This window comes from Diceros bicornis, chromosome 30 (genome assembly GCF_020826845.1).
Source record: "Diceros bicornis minor isolate mBicDic1 chromosome 30, mDicBic1.mat.cur, whole genome shotgun sequence".
NCBI lineage: Eukaryota > Metazoa > Chordata > Mammalia > Perissodactyla > Rhinocerotidae > Diceros > Diceros bicornis.
In genome coordinates this window covers 8,510,930-8,530,652 of record NC_080769.1, presented here as the reverse complement: position 1 = coordinate 8,530,652, position 19,723 = coordinate 8,510,930, and the positions used below count along the sequence as shown (strand labels likewise).

General features: G+C 62.4%; 2 protein-coding genes across 8 annotated transcripts in view; one reads left to right on the top strand and one right to left on the bottom strand.

Moving 5' to 3' along the window:
- Positions 1–16,776, top strand: part of DNM2 (dynamin 2) — an 85,501-nt gene extending 68,725 nt beyond the window's left edge. For 4 of the 7 annotated variants that reach the window (XM_058525694.1, XM_058525689.1, XM_058525693.1 and 1 more), the window contains 7 exons: positions 3,191–3,304; positions 8,262–8,371; positions 10,828–10,939; positions 11,700–11,864; positions 13,434–13,666; positions 14,592–14,843; positions 15,416–16,259. In XM_058525694.1, the coding sequence (XP_058381677.1) occupies positions 3,191–3,304; positions 8,262–8,371; positions 10,828–10,939; positions 11,700–11,864; positions 13,434–13,666; positions 14,592–14,843; positions 15,416–15,485 (1,056 nt within the window). In that variant the 3' untranslated portion in view covers positions 15,486–16,259. Of the gene's footprint in view, positions 1–3,190; positions 3,305–8,261; positions 8,372–10,827; positions 10,940–11,699; positions 11,865–13,433; positions 13,667–14,591; positions 14,844–15,415; positions 16,260–16,701 lie in introns of those variants that run through there. The other 3 variants (XM_058525691.1, XM_058525692.1, XM_058525695.1) reach the window with 2 other exon arrangements.
- A 491-nt stretch (positions 16,777–17,267) lies between these two features.
- On the bottom strand, positions 17,268–19,723 carry TMED1 (transmembrane p24 trafficking protein 1). The gene is made up of 4 exons (XM_058525687.1): positions 19,506–19,723; positions 18,705–18,802; positions 18,379–18,562; positions 17,268–17,830 (listed from the first exon to the last, which is right to left on the bottom strand). Exons 1-4 carry the CDS (start codon positions 19,686–19,688, stop codon positions 17,612–17,614), a joined length of 684 nt encoding a protein of 227 aa, XP_058381670.1. The 5' UTR covers positions 19,689–19,723; the 3' UTR covers positions 17,268–17,611.

Genomic DNA, 19,723 nt, shown 5'->3' with positions numbered 1-19,723 from the left:
CTGCCACTATCCTCTTGCCTCCATGGCAGATATGGTGATTGATTAGGCCATTCTGTGCCACTTTCCCCTTCCCTCCTCCTTTACCTGTGGCAGACATCACTAATTGATCCTAGCACCTTCCCTCCCTGCCCAGAATTCTCACCACGGTGCTCCGGGCAGTTCCTGTCCATTGATGGGTGTGCCCCTCCCCCACACAAACGGTATTTGCCATCCCTGTCATAGGTGACGTCTCCTCTCTGGGGGTGGCCCAGCCCAGGGGGGAGCAGGTGCTGCTCACATCTGAGAGTGGAGCTCAGTTCAAGGTGCTCACCTCCGGGCAGCTGACTTCAGCCCAGCTTTCCTCCTCGGAGAGCACAGCCTGGGCCTGCAGCCCTAACGGAGGCCTCTTCTTTGGGGTCTTCTCCACTGCCAGCCCCTGAGGCCCTGGGCAGCCCCGTGGCAGGGATCTGCTGTGCCCAGGGCCCGGAAGATGCAGAAAGGACCTGATGGGCTGCAGGGTGGTGGCAGGAGGAATGACTGGTCCCTGGGCCCATGGTTCCTGCTTTGCCCACACGTCGCCCCCAGTCCCCTTTGAACTTGAATGGTGTTCTCCCTTTGAACAGCCCAGGGGCCTGCATCTCCCCACACCCCGAGAGGCCTCATCATTCTCTCTCTATACCAGACTCTGTACCCCCGGCCACACCGGCCAGCCCTGCCATGCACGTGGCTGTGGCCCCTGGGTCTCCCGTGGTTTCCATCCCTGCCTGGGTAACTGGGCTGGGACCCACTGCCAGGGGCCCCAGCTGTGCCACTTCTTGCCTGCTGCCTGGCGGCCTTCCTCCCGCCCGCAGCGTGCCTGCATGCCTGTCGCTGTGCACCCTGGAGCACGGGAGCCCTGCCTGCCTCTTCTCTGCCCCCAACCGCCCTCCGTCTGAGCCCAGTGCCCTTGGGCACAAATCTGGCTTTGGGATGAGGAGGCCTGGCTGCTCCTTTTTCTCTGGACTCAGCGCCTGTGTCTGCCGCCCACAGCTTGCGCCTCCCTGGGGTGGGCTTTTGTCTCTGGCCTCGCTTGGGCTCCCACGTGGGCAGCTGTCAGGGTAGCTTGAGAGGAAGGGGACCTACCTGGGAGCTTCTCCAGGCCTGACCAGCCCCTGCCCCGAGGCTCAGATGTGCCACTCCTGGCATGGCCCCACGCTCCGCAGCATGGCCAGGGTCCCATCCACCAGCTCTGACTGCTGCTCACCGAGGGTGGAGGCTGACCAGCCGGGCCACCAAGGGCTAGTCGGGGTACATCTGCTCCCTTGGGAACCAGGCTGGGCCTGGGAGTGTAGAGGCCTCGCCATGTAAGGATTTCTCCCTGGGGAGCCCGGACAGCCTGGTTCTCCACCCTCTGCTCTGCCTCCCCTGCTGACAGTGACCACAGTTTAGAAGCATCCACGCTGTGCCCGGGCTGGGCTGAGACAAGGTGGGCCCCACCCGGCCCCCTGGGGGAGCGAAGGAGCAGGCACGAACAGAGAGACCCCCACAGCTCTGGGGCTGGGCGTAGTTTCCAGAAGCAGGGCCTCCTTCCTGAGCTCTACACGGGACAGCCTTGGGCCTGTGTCTGGAGACCAGCCCTGCCGGCAGTGTGACTAATCACCCGGCCTGGCCCGGAGCCAGGGCACCCAGGACTCAAGCCTTAGAGTGCTGAACCGGGGCATCCTGAGCAAACTGGGTTAGGTCAGTCACCCTGCTGCCAGGGAAGACACTGTGACCTCACCCACCAGGCAGCCGTGGATGGGCAGGTGCCAAAGGCCGGAAGACCCCCCCCTCCCCGTACTGTCTTGTTGTCCCAGGGAGGGAGGAGGCTGTGGCCTTGGCCTCAGCGAGGGCTGCCAGATGGCATCTCGTGCTGTCCCCAACCTGGGCAGGGCCTTCTGCGGAGCGCAGGGGTCCCAGGGTTCTCTGTGGCCCCCTCCGCCTTCATGGCCTCTGAGACTCGGAGCCCACATCCGAGGGGCCCCGGGCTGGTGGCCTGTTAAGATCTGACAGGCCTGGGGGCGGGTCAGGGTAGGCAGCATGAAGCCCCTCCTGAGACCCACCCTCTAGGAAGGCAAGTGGGCCCCAGAGGCATCCCCGAAGCCCCCTCGGGTGCTCCTGCTCTGCCCGCCCTGGGGGGCTCAACACCAGCCCTTCCCAGCTCTCTGTGGCCACGCAAAGCCCACCCTCTGTAGCTTGGCCCAGTCTGTCGCTGCCTCGGCCCCAGGCGGCCCTGCCTCTGCCTCCATGTGCTTCCCGCTGGCCCTGGGTCCCCCGTGCCGAGTGGTGGGGGCTCCTGCCCACGCGTGTCTCCATGGCCCAGGGAACATGGGAGCGTGGTCCCCCAGGCCGCCTGAGTTTAGCTGTCAGGTGAGTCCCCCGTGCAGGCCTGGGTTGTCTCTCCCACTAAGGTGACAGCTACGGCCAGGCAAGCCCCATCCCGGGGCTCCCCCAGCCCAGAACCCTGACATGGCAGAGAAAAGGGGGACCCTCCCCTGCAGGTCCCTCGGGCTCAACCTTTTGTCCCCAGCCCTCTGAGTGGAGATGTCCCTTCACCCTTATTCTCTGAAGAGAGCCTGTGGGGAGGGGAGCCCGGTTCAGGGGCTGGCCACGACCCCGGTCAGAGCAGGTCCCCGTGCCCGCCGAGCACGCCCAGCGAGCCGGACAGAGGAGCCGACAGGTGGGCGGCAGAGTCGAGGCTGCGTGCTGAGCCTCTGCCCAGGGGCCTGGAAAGGAGAGAGACGAAGAGCCTGTCCATGGTGTGGGCGACTCCCCCAGCTCTCCGTGGACAGCCACCTTCCAGAGGGCGCCCCTGGTGCCTGGTTCAGTTTCTCCAGTGTTACGTCATCCCACGTTACACGACCCCATAAGCCCAGGACCCCTCCTCTGGGAAGCTTTCAGCTGGGCACCTCTTGCTGCCTGTGCTAACTCAACCTGACCCTGCGCACGGGGGCTCCCGGGCCGGCTCCCCGTCACCCTGGGCTGGGAGTGAGTCTGTGGGACTGTTGGTTTCCAGTGGGAAGGTGCTTGGGGACTTGGTTTCCAGCAGAAGGTGCTTTGGGGCAGGTGGAGTTGGGTCTCTGTCATGGCGCCTGGCTTCCCACCTGGCCAGGGGCGCTGTGCGCTGCGCTGGGGGCGGCCGGGCTGGTGGGGACACGTCCCCGCTGAGCCGCGCCCTCCCCCTCCCCGCCAGGTGATCCGCAGGGGCTGGCTGACCATCAACAACATCAGCCTGATGAAGGGCGGCTCCAAGGAGTACTGGTTCGTGCTGACGGCCGAGTCCCTGTCCTGGTACAAGGACGAGGAGGTGAGTGGCCGTGGGGTGGGCAGCAGGGGAGTGGGCGGGCATTCAGTCACTCCCTCGTTCATTCCAGAAAGATTCCCTGCACCACTGTGCCCCAGAGCCCACGTGAGGATGGCAATGGCCAGGGCTGGAGGCCGTGCCAGGCACGCACGTCATGTCCCAGCCCTTCTCGGCCCCCTGTGGGGTCCCGCCTGGTGGTGGCTCAACTCTCTGAGGAGGAGCAGGAGCTGGGGAGAGGGAGCCGCCGGCAGGCTGGAAACCGCCCCCAACCTCAAGAGTCACAGGGAGGGGGGCCCGGCTCTCAGAGGGCACAGCCTGGGTTCCATCATCTACAACCTACGTGGGCTCGGCCAGGCCCTTAGCCTCTCGGGGCCTCGGTTTCCCCATCTGTGAAGTGGGCCCTGCCTACTGTGAGGTGCTTAGCCGTCGTGTCTGTCTTTAGAACGTTCTGCGTGTGCTTGTCCTCGTCAGAAGAGGTCCCTGGGAATAGCACCAGGAATAATACCCACAGGGAGCAGGACTGCATGCTGCGGTCTCCAGGAGCCTGTGGGCAAGGGGCTGAGAGTGAGTGCCCTCCCAGCCCAGCGGGCAGCCTCTCTGGGCCCATCGCCGTGTGGCCTCTTGTGGTCCACAGAAGGGAAGGGAGGGCTCTGCTCATGTGCCCCTGACCAGAATCGAGTCCCATGGCCGCTGTGTTTCACTTACCTGGAACAGCACAGCCACCAGCATGGCTCTAGGGGCCCTCGGAGGAGAGGCCGGGTTCTCTGGTAACGCCGGGGTCCACCCCGCCTGGCTCTCCTCCCCTTGACGGTTGGGGAGGACGCCTGGGGCCCACACTCGGGGGCCCCCCCGGCAGCGGAGCCCGCCCCAGGCCCAACTGTGTGAATTTCCACCCAGGCTCAGAGAGAAGGCAGGGAGAGGTCTGTCGGTGCCCCTGGGTGGCGCTCGTGTTTATGAAGCCCCCACCCTGTGCCCAGTTTGCTGGCTGGGGGAGCCCCCTGAGGCCTCACGTGGAGGTCACCCTCCTCATCCTCACACTCCATCTGTCAGTGGGGAAACTGAGGCTCCGAGCAATGACTTGCCCTGTGTCACAGAGCAGGGAAGGGTCTCCGTGTGGCAGGTACAGGGCACGCGCCCCCTCTGACCCAAGAGACACCTCAGAGCTGGCCTGGATCGCTCCGCTGCGGCCAGGCTGGATGCGGATCCAACAAGGGGAGGGTGTCTGGAGTGAAATGTCGTCTTCCCACTCCACATGAGGCCAGAGACTCTTCCCTGGAATCTTCTGGTGCCTCTGGAGCCCCGATCCCCCTGATGGACCCTGTCTGGGTGGCTGTTTCTAAACGAGGGGGTGGGGGGGACGTTATCCGGGACCCCAGAGCCAGCGAGCCTCAGGGGGTTCGGATGTGAGGGAGGGCGAGACGAGGCATTCCTCCAGGACCCCGCGTGGCCAGATCTGCTCCTCAAAATGGCCGGAGTGAGGGGGTGGGGATGACGCTGTCACACTCTTTCTGCCTCTCTCCGCCCCCGCGGTCTGGGACCCAGTCTGCTCTGATGCGTCAGCTGTCGGGCAGGCTGAGGGCTGGTCCCCGCCTTTGGGCTCAGGGGTCCCCAGGGCGGCAGCGCCAGGCCTGGCGACGGCCTTGGGCAGCTGTAGAGGGGCTCTGCGCCCGAACCCAGCCTGGCGGGTCACTCCCTGGCCCCACTGCAGTTCTGAGAGCTTCTCCTCTTTCCCTTAAGGAGGGCCCCTCGTTTTTCCCTCCTCTGGGGCTGAAAGCAGGCGCCCCCGACCCTCCTGTGGGCCCCAGACCAGAGGCAGGGAAAGTGATGGGAGGGTCGAGCGCCCGCCGGGTAACGAGAACCAGCAGGCCCGTGAAAGGGGCCCTGCGCGCGCCCCAGACACAAAGCGGCCTGGGACTGGGAGGGGCAGGAGCGAAATCCTGGGCCCCCACCCCCCACCCAAGTCAGGATCACAGCAGGGACCCTCAGAGTCACACACGTGATGGCCAGGGGCCACCCGGGGCCAGGCCACCTTCTCAGAGGAGCCTCAGAGAGAGGCATGATGTCCGTGTTCCTTTATTCAACAAATAAACAAAAGGAGGCAGTTACAGCCTGGGGTAGGAATGGGGGACAATTTGGCCGGGACCCCCAACTCCTCGGCTGGCGTCAGGGCTCCCTCTGCCTTTCCTTGGAGCCTCTTCTCCCACCCAGGCCCTGCTTGACTCCAGAATCTTCCATCCGAGTCTCCACCCAGTGGGGAACAGGGTGGTGGGCGATGACACTCACCTCCGGCTCTGCCTCACCGTGGGGGCGGCAGGCGCTCTGGGGGGCCCGTCCCGACGCGCCGCTGGCCCGAGCCCAGCCTAACCAATGTGCAGACTACTGTACACATTCGGAGCCCCCTGAACAGGTAGTCTGAACACTGGGTTGGCGGGGCCGGCTGTCCATCCCGTGGGCCCCCCGGCCTCCGAGCAGGCGAGGAGCCACTGCTCCGCCCGCGCCGAGCGGCTCCTCTGCTCTGACGTGGCGAGGCTGGGGCCGGCTCGCCTCTGGAGCAACTTGTGGGTTTTCAGGAAATCCTAGGGCCAGGGTGGGGGAGGCGGCTGGGGGCGGGCGGGCGGGCGGGAGAGTTTGGGTCCCTGGCCTCTGTGCACAGGAGAAGGGCTCCTTGGGGGTCGGGCTGGGGGCAGGGCACACGCACGCCTCCGTCTGTGTGTGTGTGTGTGTGTGTGTGTGTGTGTGTGTGTTTGCGTGTGTGTGTGTGTGTGGAGGGTGTGTGTGTGCGGGTGTGCGTGTGTGTGGTGTGTGTGTTATGTATGTGTTGTGTGCACGTGTGTCTGTGTGTGCTGTGTGCATGTATGTCTGTGTGTGTTGTGTGCATGTGTGCCGGCAGCATCAGGAAGGCAGCCGCCGCGCTCCGGGCGGAATCGCTCTGTAAACAGTTCCAGATGTGGCGTCTCGCTGGGGCTCGAGAGGACTGTGACTCAGTTACTTGGCCTGGCCAGCCGACTGGAAGCTTCCTGCCTCCTGACACCACAGGGTGGGGGCAGCCCTTCCACAGACTTCCAGGGAGGGAACCTTCCCCCCGGCCCTGGCCCCTTCTAAAGCCCCCAAACTCTTCCTCGAGGCTGGAGGGATCCTGGCCCACCCTTTCTTCGCTGCCCTGCCTCCCATGGGCTCCCACCTCCGTGGCCGCCGGGCCCTGTTCCTGCCGCTCACCACAGCTCGGGCTGGAGGAGCTCTGTCCCTCCTCCTTGCCCAGGGCCTGATAGGCTGAGCTTGGAGCAGAGATAGACGGACAGACAGACAGACACAAAAGAACACCCCTGGTGCCTGGTATGGTCATCTCCATCCTCGCCTTGAACTAAGAGGCAAGACTCCTGTCTGCCTTTGACAGATGGTGAAACTGAGGCAGAGAGGGGCAGTGGCTGGAGGGGATGAGACCGCCCGATCCTCTAAGCTGCAGGACTGAGCCCGCGCACATGCCCGCTGCTCGCTCCTGCCTCCCTTGCCGTGGCCTGAAACTGAGCCAGCCCCTGCCGAGGAGCCCCTGCCCCTTCCCTCCAGCACTGTGGCTGCTCTTAAATCTGGAGGTGGCAGCCGTGCTGGGCCTCGTTCTGGGGCCTTCCAGTGGATAGGGACAGGACACAGGAGACTAAGCGAGCTGCCGGGTGAGGGGGAGCAGAGACGCCCAGCAGGTGAAAGGAAGGCCCGGAGGGCCGTGCAGAGACCCTGGCTTCTGGTCACAGGGACCTGGCTTCTGAAGTCCTGCAGTGGCCCGCTCCGCCCGCTGTGTGGCGCTGGGCAGCCGGCTGCCCTCTCTGAGCACGCTACTTCCCTGGCAGGGATGAGGGAGGGTTCCGTGAGCTGATGGACAAGCAGTGCTCCGCGTTGGTCGTTGAGAGCTGCTGGGGGTCCTGTGGGCATGAGAGTCCGGGGACCGTGACGCTGTCCTCTGGTTTCCTGATGTGGAAACAGTTAGTGCACACACGCACGCACACAGCCCCTGCGAGGCCTGACAGTGATGCGCTAGCAGGGGCCCAGCCCTGTGGGTGCTAAGCCGACGTCGGTGGGTGAGCGTCCAGCTCTGGAATGCGACTCCCGGCCCCGTGACTCACCAGGCCCGCGCCCCTGGCTGAGGGACGCATCCTCCCGAGCCGCCTCCCCAGGACGGCCCTGCCTGGCATTGGGTTGGCACTTCCTGAACAGGGCCGCCCTTAGGAAGTGAGCGACACTTCGGTGGCTTTGGGGCTCAGGCGTCAGCTCAGTGGGGCCCCGCTTTCCAGCTCCAGGACTGTCTGCAGCTGCCCAGACTTAAGTCCCAGCCCCGGGCCTCGGTCTCCCTTGCTGTGAAATGGGATCATAGTGGTAACTCACTCACAGGCTCCTTGTGAGTTGGCGTTTCATAGTCAGCCTGGAGGGGAGGAGGGGCTAGATTCTGGGTAGAGTCAGTGGGCCAGTTCTGAGCATCTACTGTGTCAGCAGTGACCAAAACAGACAGGAGTCCCTCCCCTCGAGGAACTGATGAGTCAGTCTGGGTGACAGATGGTGACCTAGGTCAATAAGTGAGATAAGTGGTGTGTTATGTGAGGGGGAGGGGGAGTGTGGGGAGAGTGCAGGGTGGACCCTTACCAGGAGAGTCCCCTCGGCACAGAGACCTGACGGAGGCAAAGAGGGAGCCATGCGGGCATTGCAGGGAGGAGCGTTCCAGGCAGAGGGCGCAGTTGTGCAAAGGCCCTGGGGTGGAAGCTCTCCTGGGATGTCAGGGAGCATGATGGAGGCCGGCATGGCCAGGACAGGGTGAGCCAGAGGGAGGGTGGTGGCAGATGAGTTAATCCAAGAAGAGCCACCAGCCTGCGAAGCGTTAGGCGTTGGTGGTGGTCCTCGAGGTAGGGTCCCGTCTGGGGCATCCGCAGGTCCTCAGTTCAATAGCCCGGAGTGACCACTCCCCTTCTGCCCCCAGGAGAAAGAGAAGAAGTACATGCTGCCTCTGGACAACCTCAAGATCCGCGACGTGGAGAAGGGCTTCATGTCCAACAAGCACGTCTTCGCCATCTTCAACACGGAGCAGAGGTGAGGCCGGTGCCCGGGGAGGGGAAGGAGCGAAGACCAGCGGCTCCGTTCAGTCCAGCAGGCACTGCCGTGAACAGCCCCTGCACTGGGGGCTCACGTTCTAGAAAGGGAGTCAGGCGAGGAACAGATGGGGGTCAGGGGAGAGCTCTGGGTGGAGGTGGGATGAAGTGGTGCAGGAGATGGGATGAAGTTCTGAGCAGGGGGGAAGGGACCTGACTCGGGTGCTCGCAGGCGCCCTCTGGTGGCCGTGCGCAGGACCGACTGTGGGGGCAGGAGACCAGGGTGAGGGTGGCTGGGGTGGACGCCGTGCGGCCTATGGAGGAGGAGGGGGCGGATTCCTAGAGTCAGGCAGAGCTGACCAGACTCCTCCTGCTGGGTGTGGGTGTGACAGAGAGAGGCGTTGCTGGCGACCCCGAGCTCCTGCAGGGACCGAGCTGCCGTGGGCTGAGATGGGGAAGGCGGAGGCAGGGTGGGCTCGGGGACACTCAGGGGCTGGGCCCATGCTGCAGGAGCGAGGCCTGTGAGACACCACGTGGGGTGTCGGGGAGGCAGCCGGGTAGTTCAGGCTCAAGCTCTGGGTGGGGATGTGGCATGGGGAGTCGTCGCGTGGTGGTGTTCAAAGCTGTGAGATGAGCCGAGATCTCTGGGCGAGCGTAGACAGAGGAGAAGGGCCCAGGAGACTCTTGGTAAATCCATCTCCTGGGGCGTTGGTAGGAGACTTTAGCACAAGCAAAGACGCTTTCCTCTACTCAGGAAGGGACCCAGTTGGCAGGGGGTCTGAGAGCAGGAGGAAGGTCAAGCGGGGATCCGGGAGGGCCTGCCCAGACTCACACCTGCCCTCCTTCAGGAACCAGGGGCCATGAGTCAGGGTTAGCTGTCAGCCGAGGTCCAGTGGTTTCCTTGACATCCTCCTTGCCGGCCCGATGCCCACCTGCCCCACTGCCCACCCCGCCACCCGTTCCAGCCGAGCCTCCTGTTTTGTGTAAGAGAAGGTCTGTCCTGGTTTGTTCTGGCCTGGCCTAAAGGTCTGAGGCCCAGTTTGGCTATCAGCTGGCTCCAGAAACCTTTATAGCACTTTTAGGCTCACCCCTCCCCACCGCACATCCCCACCTGAGAAGCCCCACAGTGTGCTGGAGACCCTGGCTCTGCAGTAGGACAGGCCTGCTGGGAAGCTCATCCTGGCTGTGTGGTGCTGGGCAGCTGTCCCGCCTTCCTGGCCCTGTGATCCCCTGTGCAAGGGAGCGAAGGTATTACCTGATGTATCATGTAGGAGGGAGTTCAGGACCCCCAGAAAAATAGTAGCGGAAACGAGATAGAAGTTTGGTATTGTTATGTAAATCAAGTCTAGACTTGACCATCCAGGGCAGGTGGGGCAGCTCCACATGCATCCGGTCCCAGGTGCTCATTCTTATTCCTCAGCCTTCCTCCTCTTTGTCCAAGAGGGCTGCCCAAATTCCAGCCATCACGATGATGTTCCAGGCAGCAGGAAGGAGGAAGAGGAGCAGCAAAGGCATGCCCCTCCCCTCATGACTCCTTCCAGAAGTCTGTCAGGGCAGCCACTCGTGGACTGCGGGTTGGCCAGAGCTCCATGACAAGGAGCCTAACCTCAAACCCAGGTCTGCCTCGAAGGCTTTGAGACAGTTTGGCTGTCTTGGCCACAGCTGCCTTGTAAGACAGGATGGTATAGGTGGCACGGATCCTGGCCTATAGAACACTGTCCATAAATGCTGGTTAGTGTCTGTCCGTTTTTCCTCCAGCCCGTGGCTCTGCGCCTCTCTTCCGCCCACAGACCACATTCGCCCTGCCTTCCACAAGCCTTTGCGTCTCTGCACAGCTCCACACCCCCACCCCCAGGAATCAGACACATTCTAGACCTTCACTGTCCAGTGCAGTGGCCACTGGCCCCTGTGGCTATTCAAAATAATGGAAATAAAATGTTCAATTCACTTCCTTAGTCACCCTGGCCCCACTCCTGGTGCTCAGAGAGAAGCCACCTGTGTCTTGTGGCTACCGCGTTGGACAGCGCAGGTAGAGAATGTTCCTACCATCCAGAAAGTTCTTTTGGACAGCGCTGCTGTGGCCTCTCAGAAAACACCTTGATGGGAGCTTCCAACTGGGGAGGGTGTCGGGACAGCTGCCACTTCTGGAGGGGGCGCTGGCAGCTGGGATGGGCAGTTCCCAGGGCAAGGAGAGGGAGCAACTGAGCCCACAAAAGCGAAACACCCCGGATGCTGCTGGATCAGACGCTCGCTGAGTGCGTGCCTTGCTCTTGGCTCGGTGTGGGGTGCTGTGGGTGCTAACTCACGGCACTCCCATCTGCCCGATGGGGTGCGGGTGCTGCTGCCATCCTGGGGCCTCCGGTCCTGAGTGCCTGGGTCGGGTGTGAATTCACCACACCCGAGGGCCCACGGGCAGGGTCGAGCACGGGCCTCTCCCCCCCGCCCCCCTCACCGCAGGAACGTCTACAAGGACCTGCGGCAGATTGAGCTGGCCTGCGACTCCCAGGAGGACGTGGACAGCTGGAAGGCCTCGTTCCTCCGAGCCGGGGTCTACCCCGAGAAGGACCAGGTGAGGAGCCGCCCTGCCTGGCCGGCACAGCCTGGCTGAGCTGACCCCACCTGGGAGAGGAAGGGATGGGTCATTTCCAGGCTGTGTTTGCCAGAACTCTCTGACAGCACGCAGCCCAGAGCCCAGACCCTTTTTTTTTTTTTTTTTTTTGTGAGGGAGATCAGCCCTGAGCTAACATCCGTTGCCAATCCTCCTCTTTTTGCTGAGGAAGATCTGTGCCCATCTTCCTCCACTTTATGTGGGATGCCGCCACAGCATGGCCTGACAAGCGGTGCATCGGTGCACGCCAGGGATCCAAATCCAGGCTGCCGGCGGTGGAGCGCGCGCACTTAACCGCTGCACCACAGGGCCGGCCCCAGCCCAGACCCTCTTGAGCACACAAAGCAGAAAGTGGGAGAGGGTTTTGTCCTCAGGGCCCGAAGGGTCCTCCAGCTGAGGCCAAGGACAGGGATGCACATGGACGGGGGTCCCGTCTGCTTTGTTCAGTCTCTTCTCCTTCCGTCCTCGAGGCGGAGTGAGCTTGCCGTCCTCGGCCACCAGATACGCGTGTGAGAGGATCTAGCCCACCTTGGGCCCTGGTCAGCCCAGGTCCCGGCAGCTCAGGCCGGGGGCAGGCAGGGCCACACGGTGCCGACGCCGCCATCAGGGCCCCGCCACGGAGGGTCGGGTGTGGGCGGGACAGGGCAAGCCATTCCCAGAGAAGAGGGGTCCCCCCGCTCGCCCAGGCCGCAGTCACCCCTCACCACCTCCCCTCCTGCAGGCTGAAAATGAGGACGGAGCCCAGGAGAACACCTTCTCCATGGACCCACAGCTGGAGCGGCAGGTGGAGACCATCCGCAACCTGGTGGACTCGTACGTGGCCATCATCAACAAGTCCATCCGCGACCTCATGCCAAAGACCATCATGCACCTCATGATCAACAACGTGAGTGCCCGGCCTCCAGGGCCGCCCGTCACAGTCGGGGCCTGGGGCAGCCACGGCCAGATTTGTATAAAATTAAAAATTAGAGTGAGTCGCCACCTTTTAAACATCAGAATCAGGACTCCCAGCCTCTCTTGGGAAATTGGAAGGGGCAGGCCACACGGGGGTCTAAAGCAAAAATCCTAAGTCCCTTCCCTTTCACTCCGTTCTTCACCGTCTCCTCAGAAGTGATCAGTGTTAAGTTCCAGGGGTGTCCTGGAATATTCTTCACATACCGATGGGATTTATGACATATGTGGTTCTGCAGCTATGAAACTTAAAACGTGTATACGCTCCACCCAGCAGCTCCACTTGCAGGAATCTCTCCCACACAGACAGGTGTCCACATGCAAATTGAGCATATACGTGGTTATTCTTTTCAGCATTGTTTTGTGGTGGCCAAAGATTGGAAATCTCTATCCATTTAGTAGAATCCTTTTAATAAATATCCATTCTATCGCCAAAAAACAAGAATGAGGAATGTCTCCAGGTCTATAATAACTTTCATTAAGTGCAAAAGGTATGGAGCATAACAGAATCTACAGGACGGCTCCCCATTTGTGTAAAAAGGGAGGAAAAATATATATAAATATATAAATTATATATGCATAGAAACCTCTGGACGTTTGTACAAGAACCTGGTGAGAGATGTTGCTTCCTAGAACTCAGGAGGCTAAGGAGGCCAGGATGGACAAAGGAGTTTTCACTGTACCTTTTTGTGTTTTATTTTCTCTTTTAGTGGTTTTTCAAAATTTAAGTGTTTGAATAGCTAACACATTCACATGGTTCATAAGTCAAAAATTATCGAGCATGATCATCTTTGTGGATGCTGAAAGTTCGTTTGAGAAAATTCAACATCCATTCTTAAAAAGGTCATTGTAGAAGGGGTCTTCTGTTACGAGCTGTCCTATAGCCATTGAATCTGTGCATTTTAGTCTCAAAGTTCTAGTCTTGACCTTACTGGGGAAGTTCTGGAAGCATCCTCTCTAAAATCAAGAACAAGTGGGCCATCTCCACTTTTATTTAACTTTCTTGTAGCGTTACTAACCAAAGCAATTAGATAAGAAAAATAACTTAGAGGTGTGAACATTGAAAAAGAATGGGAAACACTGTCCCTATTTGAAGAGCTCATGTACACATGAACATGTGTACCTAGAAACCCCAAGAAAAGTAACAATAACTCCTGTATCCCGTAGGAGGATTCAGGAAGGAATAAAGTGTCAAATCAGTGAACGGAAACTAGCAGTTTACAAACAAAAGCCAGTTTTGAAGATACGATGGGAGAAAAGATAGCAATAAAAGAGATGAGATTCTTGGAATAAGTTTAATAAGAATCTCATGAGATGGTTGGAAGAACACTTGAAATGCCCCTCGGGGGCTCGGGAGTGTTTTAATTGTCTTGCGTGCTCGGCGGTCAAGTTAAAGACAAGAAAGCCCCGGGGGGTGAGGGATGCTGCTGCAGCCGGCCGCAGTGGCCGGCGGAGTCCCCGGTGGGTGTGGTGGGCTCACTGACCCTCCGCCCCGTGCCCCCAGACAAAGGCCTTCATCCACCACGAGCTGCTGGCCTACCTGTACTCGTCGTCAGACCAGAGCAGCCTCATGGAGGAGTCGGCCGACCAGGCTCAGCGGCGGGACGACATGCTGCGCATGTACCACGCGCTCAAGGAGGCACTCAGCATCATCGGGGACATTAGCACCAGCACCGTGTCCACGCCCGTGCCCCCACCCGTCGACGACACCTGGATCCAGAGCACCAGCGGCCACAGGTCCGCGCGGCCTGGTCACCCGTGTGCCGCAGAGGCTCTGCCTCAGCTCCCCCATGTGTCCCCCGTGGGTGGGCAGGGTGAAGGGGCCCGACCCAGATGGCGCAGTGCCCAGGGCTAGCCACAGTGGGAGCTGCTACCCTGCCTAGGCCTGAGGGCCCAGGAGAGAGAACGGTAAAGGCCCCTGTCTTCTGGTGCCTTCCGTCGGTTAAGCCCAATGGAAGCCAGAGAGGGCAAAGGCCTGGGGACGCCGGCCACAGGGGTCCTAGAGCACAGAGCACAGCTGAGAGCGTAACCCACACGTCCTCTCCCCACGATCGCCCCAGGCTGGAAATGAGACCCTGGCGTGGGCAATTCAGAGCATCAGACGGGAACGCTGAACCAGTGACAGGGCAGGTGGCAGGAGGAGAGAGGGTCGGTCAGGGAAGTCTCCTAGAAGGTGCCAGCCCTACTGAGACCTCGGGAGCCATGCAGTTACCTAGGGAGGGGACACGGCATCCAGCCTGGGGAGCAGCAGGGCAGGGGCTTGGGGGCCCTGCAGCCCCTGGGAGCATTGGACTTGACTTGGAGGGCAGGGTTGGGCTCTGGAAGGATCTTGGGCTACGGAGGGTAGTCTGGAGGAGGTGGGGAGGCCCCTGTGGGGTCAGTGAGAGGGAAATGCTGTGGGAGTGAGGTCAGAGGGAAGCGGGAGCCCTGGGTGGCCAAGGACGGGCTGGGGCCCTGGGGTTTCGGGTGGGAGCACGGCCATGGCTGAGCAGGTCTGAGGGGTGGATGGAGGATGCCAGTGCGCCCGCGCTGCCCCTCGCCCAGGGCCAGGCACTCACCCACACCTCCCTGGGTGTCAGCTGGTGCCGGCCCGCGTCACGGAAGCCGCCGTGGCCGGCTCCCCCGCCCCACCCGCAGCTCATGCCCTCTGCTTCCTCCACAGCCCCACTCCACAGCGCAGACCAGTGTCCAGCGTGCACCCCCCGGGCCGGCCCCCAGCAGTGAGGGGCCCCACCCCGGGGCCCCCCCTGATTCCTGTGCCCGTGGGCGCAGCAGCCTCCTTCTCAGCGCCCCCGATCCCGTCCCGGCCCGGCCCCCAGAGCGTGTTTGCCAACAACGACCCTTTCTCGGCCCCGCCTCAGATCCCGTCTCGGCCAGCTCGGATTCCCCCTGGCATCCCCCCGGGAGTGCCCAGGTAAGGCTGGACCCCCCTCGCCGCCCGCCCTCTAGAGCCACTGGCCTGTGCCCTGCAGGGAGCAGAGGTGGCACCGGCATCCCCACTGGGCTGGTGGGGAAACTGAGGCCCAGAGAGGCCAAGTCACTTGCCCAAAGTCACAGAGCAGTGGAGTGAAGGTGACTCTGGGCTCCCAGACCTGTCCTCTGCCTGAGTGGGTGGCCACCACACAGCTCGGGACCCCTCACACGGGGCCCCTTCTCCTGGTTCTGACCTTTGTTTCCTTACTGAGGGCACACATGATCGGTCGCGGCCCCCCCACCCTGCAGGCCAGCCTCTCTTCTCCCCAGTTCTCCCCTGAGGAACCTGAGGTCATGGCGGGTCAGGGACTTGGCCAGGGTAACGGAGCAAGTGATTGGGGGGGAGCTGACGCCTGGGCTTGGCAAACCCTTCCTGGCACCCAGCAGCCTGCAGAGCATCCAGCCTCGGGCCGCACCCTGGGGCGGGGCTGGGGGGGCCTGGGTCCTCGTTCTGCCCTGCTTCGGGCCTCACTGCCATCTCTCCCTCCCCGTCTGTCTTTATTCTCTTTGCAGCAGAAGACCCCCTGCTGCGCCCAGCCGGCCCACCATTATCCGCCCGGCCGAGCCGTCCCTGCTTGACTAGGCTGCGGGGGGCGTGTTCTCGGGGGGGCCTCGAGCACCCTCGGTGTAGGAGCTTCGGTGGTCTGGGCCCCTCCGCCTCCTCGGGCCCTCCCGTCCCCGTGCCGGGACCAGGCTCCCTGCGGGCCGGCCCTGGCTCTTCCCTGCCCCCGGCCCCAGCTGGACACAGGGGCCCTGGAGCCCCGGGGCAGGGGAGCCCTGGTGTTGCACTTTGGGGCATGAGGTCTCGGGTCGCAGAGGAGGAAACCTCACCCCGAGTGCCACCCTGAATAAGGATCCAGGCTGGGGTGGGGGGACGCGCCCAGAGGCTTCTCTGGCTGGGAAAGCCTGAGTAGACCAGGCCTTCTGGAAACCGGGCACCAGGGGCGCCTGTGCCCCCCAGCCCTTGCTGGGGCGCGAGGAGCGTGTCCGCTTCTCTGCGCGGGAGCTGTGCGCCCTGCCCGAGTTGTACATATTCCTTCCTTGGCCGATTAATCGCGCGGCCCAGCCTCGGCTGCCAGAGGTGCCTTCGCCAGAGCCAGACCCCTCGGCCCTGGCCATCTTCGCTCTCTCCTCCCTTGGCCCCTTCTCCTCATGGTCCCCTGGGCGTCTTGGGCTCGGGGCCGAGTGGTGGGGAACTTTGGGGGCCTCTCGGCTCCCCCACAGGCCTCCCCAACGGGGTGGGCCCCGGGCGGCCTGTCTGAGCAGAACTTCTCGCTCGCTCCTCGCTCGGTCTGACCACTGTAAGTGCCTGCAGTCTGTATCCTATTAATAAACTAAAATAAAGGGAAGAAGCTTCTGGTGGCTGCTGCGTGGGCCTTTTGTGTTGGCGTTCAGGCTGAGGACATGGGCTGCCTGCTTTCCCCCAGCAGGCCTCTGATGAGGACCCCCTCCCCTCCCTCACAGGGGCTCTGCTGCTTCTGGAGGAAGCCATGCTCTAGAGGGGAGATCTTCTCCTTTCCTTATCACCTCAGGAGTGGGGGCAAATATTCCCCACTCTCCCACTGCCCCCACATACACACACAGGCCTGGCTGCGCCCCATGATGCAGTGCTGGTGTGGAGGCCACGAGGCGGGCCTGGGGTGGGCATGCCCCAACCGTGCAGTGGTCAGGCCCCCTCCCCAACCCTGCAGTCCTGAGGACTTGCCCTGGTTCCCCTCTGCCCCCTGGGGGGCCCAGGCCTTCTGGCCCAGCCAGAGACACAGTTCAACTTTGCTTTCTGATTTTTCTCTTGTGCCCAGGCGACCACCTCCATCGGCTCCTGCCCGACCTTTCTTCTGAGCTTCGTGGGAGACCCCTCCCGCCTGCCTGGCTGCCCCCTGGGGGGCAGGTCTGTCCCGCCTGGTGTCCTGGAGCCCCAGTCACCAAGCTCTGGGATTTTTTTTGACCATAATTTATTGACTCCGGTGCCCAGGCCAGACTGCCCTGTTCCATGAGGCTCCTGTGCAGGCTCTAGCCAGCCACCCCTCAGCCCTGTCTGGGGCCCCTGCCAGGAGCGTGGGAGGGCCGGGTGGTCTTGCAGGCCTGGCTCCTGAAGTTCTGTTACCAAACCTCATGCCCAGAGCGCCCTCCGCTGGGCCGAGGGGCTGGGGCCCTGCCTGTCAATAAAGTGACCATCCTGGCAAGAACACTGCAGCCGTGTCTCCTTCCCAGCCCCTGGCGCGAGCAGGCCGCCCCCCGCAGCAGCCACAGGCCTCGGGTGGAGCCACAAGGAAAGGAAGGAAGGCGTGGGGGCCCACACACAGCGAGGGCCAGTGGGGAAGTGGGGGGAGTTTGCTTCCTGGGCCCTGTCACACACCAGGGGGCAGGGCTGGTGCCAGCTGGAGGACTTGGGCTAAGGCACATGACAAGAGGGGATGGAGGCAGGGCCCCAAAATCCAGGGGTTGCATTCGAACACTGCAGACCCCCCATGCACAATTTCCAGGCAAGTAGACGCAGGCACTGAGCCACCCGCCCTGGAGGGCCAGGCCTGCCAGCCAGCCCGTGTTCCCTGCTGGCCCAGAAGGGAGGAGACGCACGGGGGCCACCCCTCAGGCCCAGACCACACAGCCTCCTGGCCTGTAAGGAACTAACTTGGGGAAGGGACCCCCAAGTCCCACACGCATGCGCCCTGCTGCCCCTCCCATCTCCTGGTCTTCTTCCGGGCAGGGCTACGTAGGCACGGGGCGCTTGTCCTGGAAGAAGCGCTTGAGCGTGCAGACCTGCAGCACGGCCACCAGCAGCAGCACGGCCACGTTCACGGCCGACCAGAAGTTGACCCGCTCCAGGTTGCCCTCCTGCAGGTTGCGGTCACGTGCCTCAAAGGCCCGCAGCAGCGTGAGCATCTGGATGCTGCGCTCCAGCCGGGTCCTCATGGTCTCAATGGACTCCTGCAGGGCAGAGGGAGAAGTAGGGTCAGGCCTCTGTCCTGCGGAATGGGGCCAGAGTTCGTATGTGGGGGGACGGGAGAGAGACAGCTGAGAGCAGACTCTGGCCAGGCTGCCTGAGTCTAAACCCTCGCTCTGCTACTCCCTGGCTGTGTGACCGTGAGCAAGTTAATTAACCTCTCTGAGCTTCCGAATTAAACCTCAGAATCACTATGAGAATTGAATGCTTAAATAAGTATAAGGAATGTATTTACTAGTGGTTAATAAATAGCAGTTGCTGAAGCCACACTGCCTGGGTTCAAATATTGGCTCTGCCAGTTGCTGGCTGTGGGGGCCTTAGGAGAGTTACTTAGGCATCCTGTGCCTCAATTTCCCCAACTGTAAAACGGGGGATAATTAAAGCACACTACCTGTGGGGTGGTTATGGAGATTGAATGAGTTATAAGTTAAGTGCCAACACGTAGGGGAGGCTGGGCCAGGCCAAGGGGGACCTGAGCCAAGCCAGGAGGGCAGGGCTGCGCTGCTGCCCAGTGCCAGAGAGCTGGGTGCACCTTGATGTCCTCCATCTTGACATCCAGCATCTCTTCGGGCTCCACAGCCTCCGCCCAGCCCTCGACCTCCTCATCCTCCTGCAGGCTGTCAAAGATGAGCTCAAAGAACACCAGCTTCTCCGAGATGGTGCTGAAGGAGTTGTCAAAGCACAGCCTGTAGTCCCCGGCCTCCGTGGGCTCCACCCTGGGCAGGCAGACAGACACAGACATGACCCCGGGTGGCCGGCCAGCCAGCCAGACTGCACGAGGCAGGCAGGGTGGTAACCCGAGGCCGCTGGAGCGGGCCAGGGCTGTAACCGAACCTGGGCAGGCGGGACTTAACTCACGTGTGCACGCCGTCTGCCTTGCGGGACTCGCTGACCAGCAGCACGCCCTGAGGGCTCTCCAGCGTGAAGTCCACGTCCAGCCCAGCTCCTCCGATCACCTGGGGGGCAGGTAAGAGAGAGTGGAGGGCTAGGGGCAGGCCAAGGGCACCTGCCAGAGAAGGCCGGGGCTGGACCGACCCGCAGAGACCCGCACAGACTCAGGGGCCCACCTGAGCGCTGACACCCACACCTGGAACCCAGTGTTGCCCCCGCCCGTCCCTCTGGCCGCGCCCCCTGCCTCGGCCCCGCCCTCACTGATGTGACAGCTTCGGGATCGGCCCTTTCATCTGGTTACGCCCCCGTTGGAAGTCCTTGATCGACGTTTACCTGGCCACGCCCCTGACTTGGCCACGCCCCAAATAAGGCAGAAAAGGCCCTTCCTTCTTTAGCCCAACCCCCGGGAAATCCTCATGTTGACCGTGCCCTTACGCGCAGCGCATCCTGGACACACCCACCAGCTCCCCCAATAGATCCAACCCTTTTCCTTGGCCACGCCCACTAGCGAGATTCCGGTCTCTGAAGGGCTCCTTCCGATGGCCCCGCCCCCTTTGGCTGTCTCCCTCGAGCCCCGCCTCCTTCCATTGCTCCCACCCCTTCCGCTCCCACGCGCTGTCCCCGCCCCTCCGCCTCGCTCCCCTGGCTCCGCCCCCACGCTCCTACGCACGGCTCCTCCCCTTCCCCCTGTAGTGCATGCCTCGCTTCAGCTGCTTGGCCACGCCCCCTCTCGCTGGCTCCGCTCGCTCCCGGCCCGGGAGCCTCTACCTGGTACTCGGTCTCGAGGCTTGCATTGGCCGGCGCGGACTGGTAGAAACACTGCTTCCTCCCTGCGGGCAGCAGGAACGTGAACTCGCCGTCCTGGATCGGCGGGGGCCCTGCCCCTCTCACCCCCGCTGGCGGCAGTAGTAGCCACAGGGCTAAGGCTAGGGCCGCGCCGGCCGCCATCATCCGGGTCACCCTCGGTCTGCTAGTGGGTCGCGGCT

What these genes read in the sequence shown, in the direction of transcription:
- TMED1 (XM_058525687.1), bottom strand. Translation starts at nt 19,688, where the DNA reads ATGATGGCGGCCGGCGCGGCCCTAGCCTTAGCCCTGTGGCTACTACTG. An exon ending in AAGGCAGACGGCGTGCACAC is followed by an intron (nt 18,563 to 18,704) that starts GTGAGTTAAGTC and finishes CTGCCTGCCCAG; the next exon opens with GGTGGAGCCCACGGAGGCCG. An exon ending in TCAAGATGGAGGACATCAAG is followed by an intron (nt 17,831 to 18,378) that starts GTGCACCCAGCT and finishes TCTGCCCTGCAG; the next exon opens with GAGTCCATTGAGACCATGAG.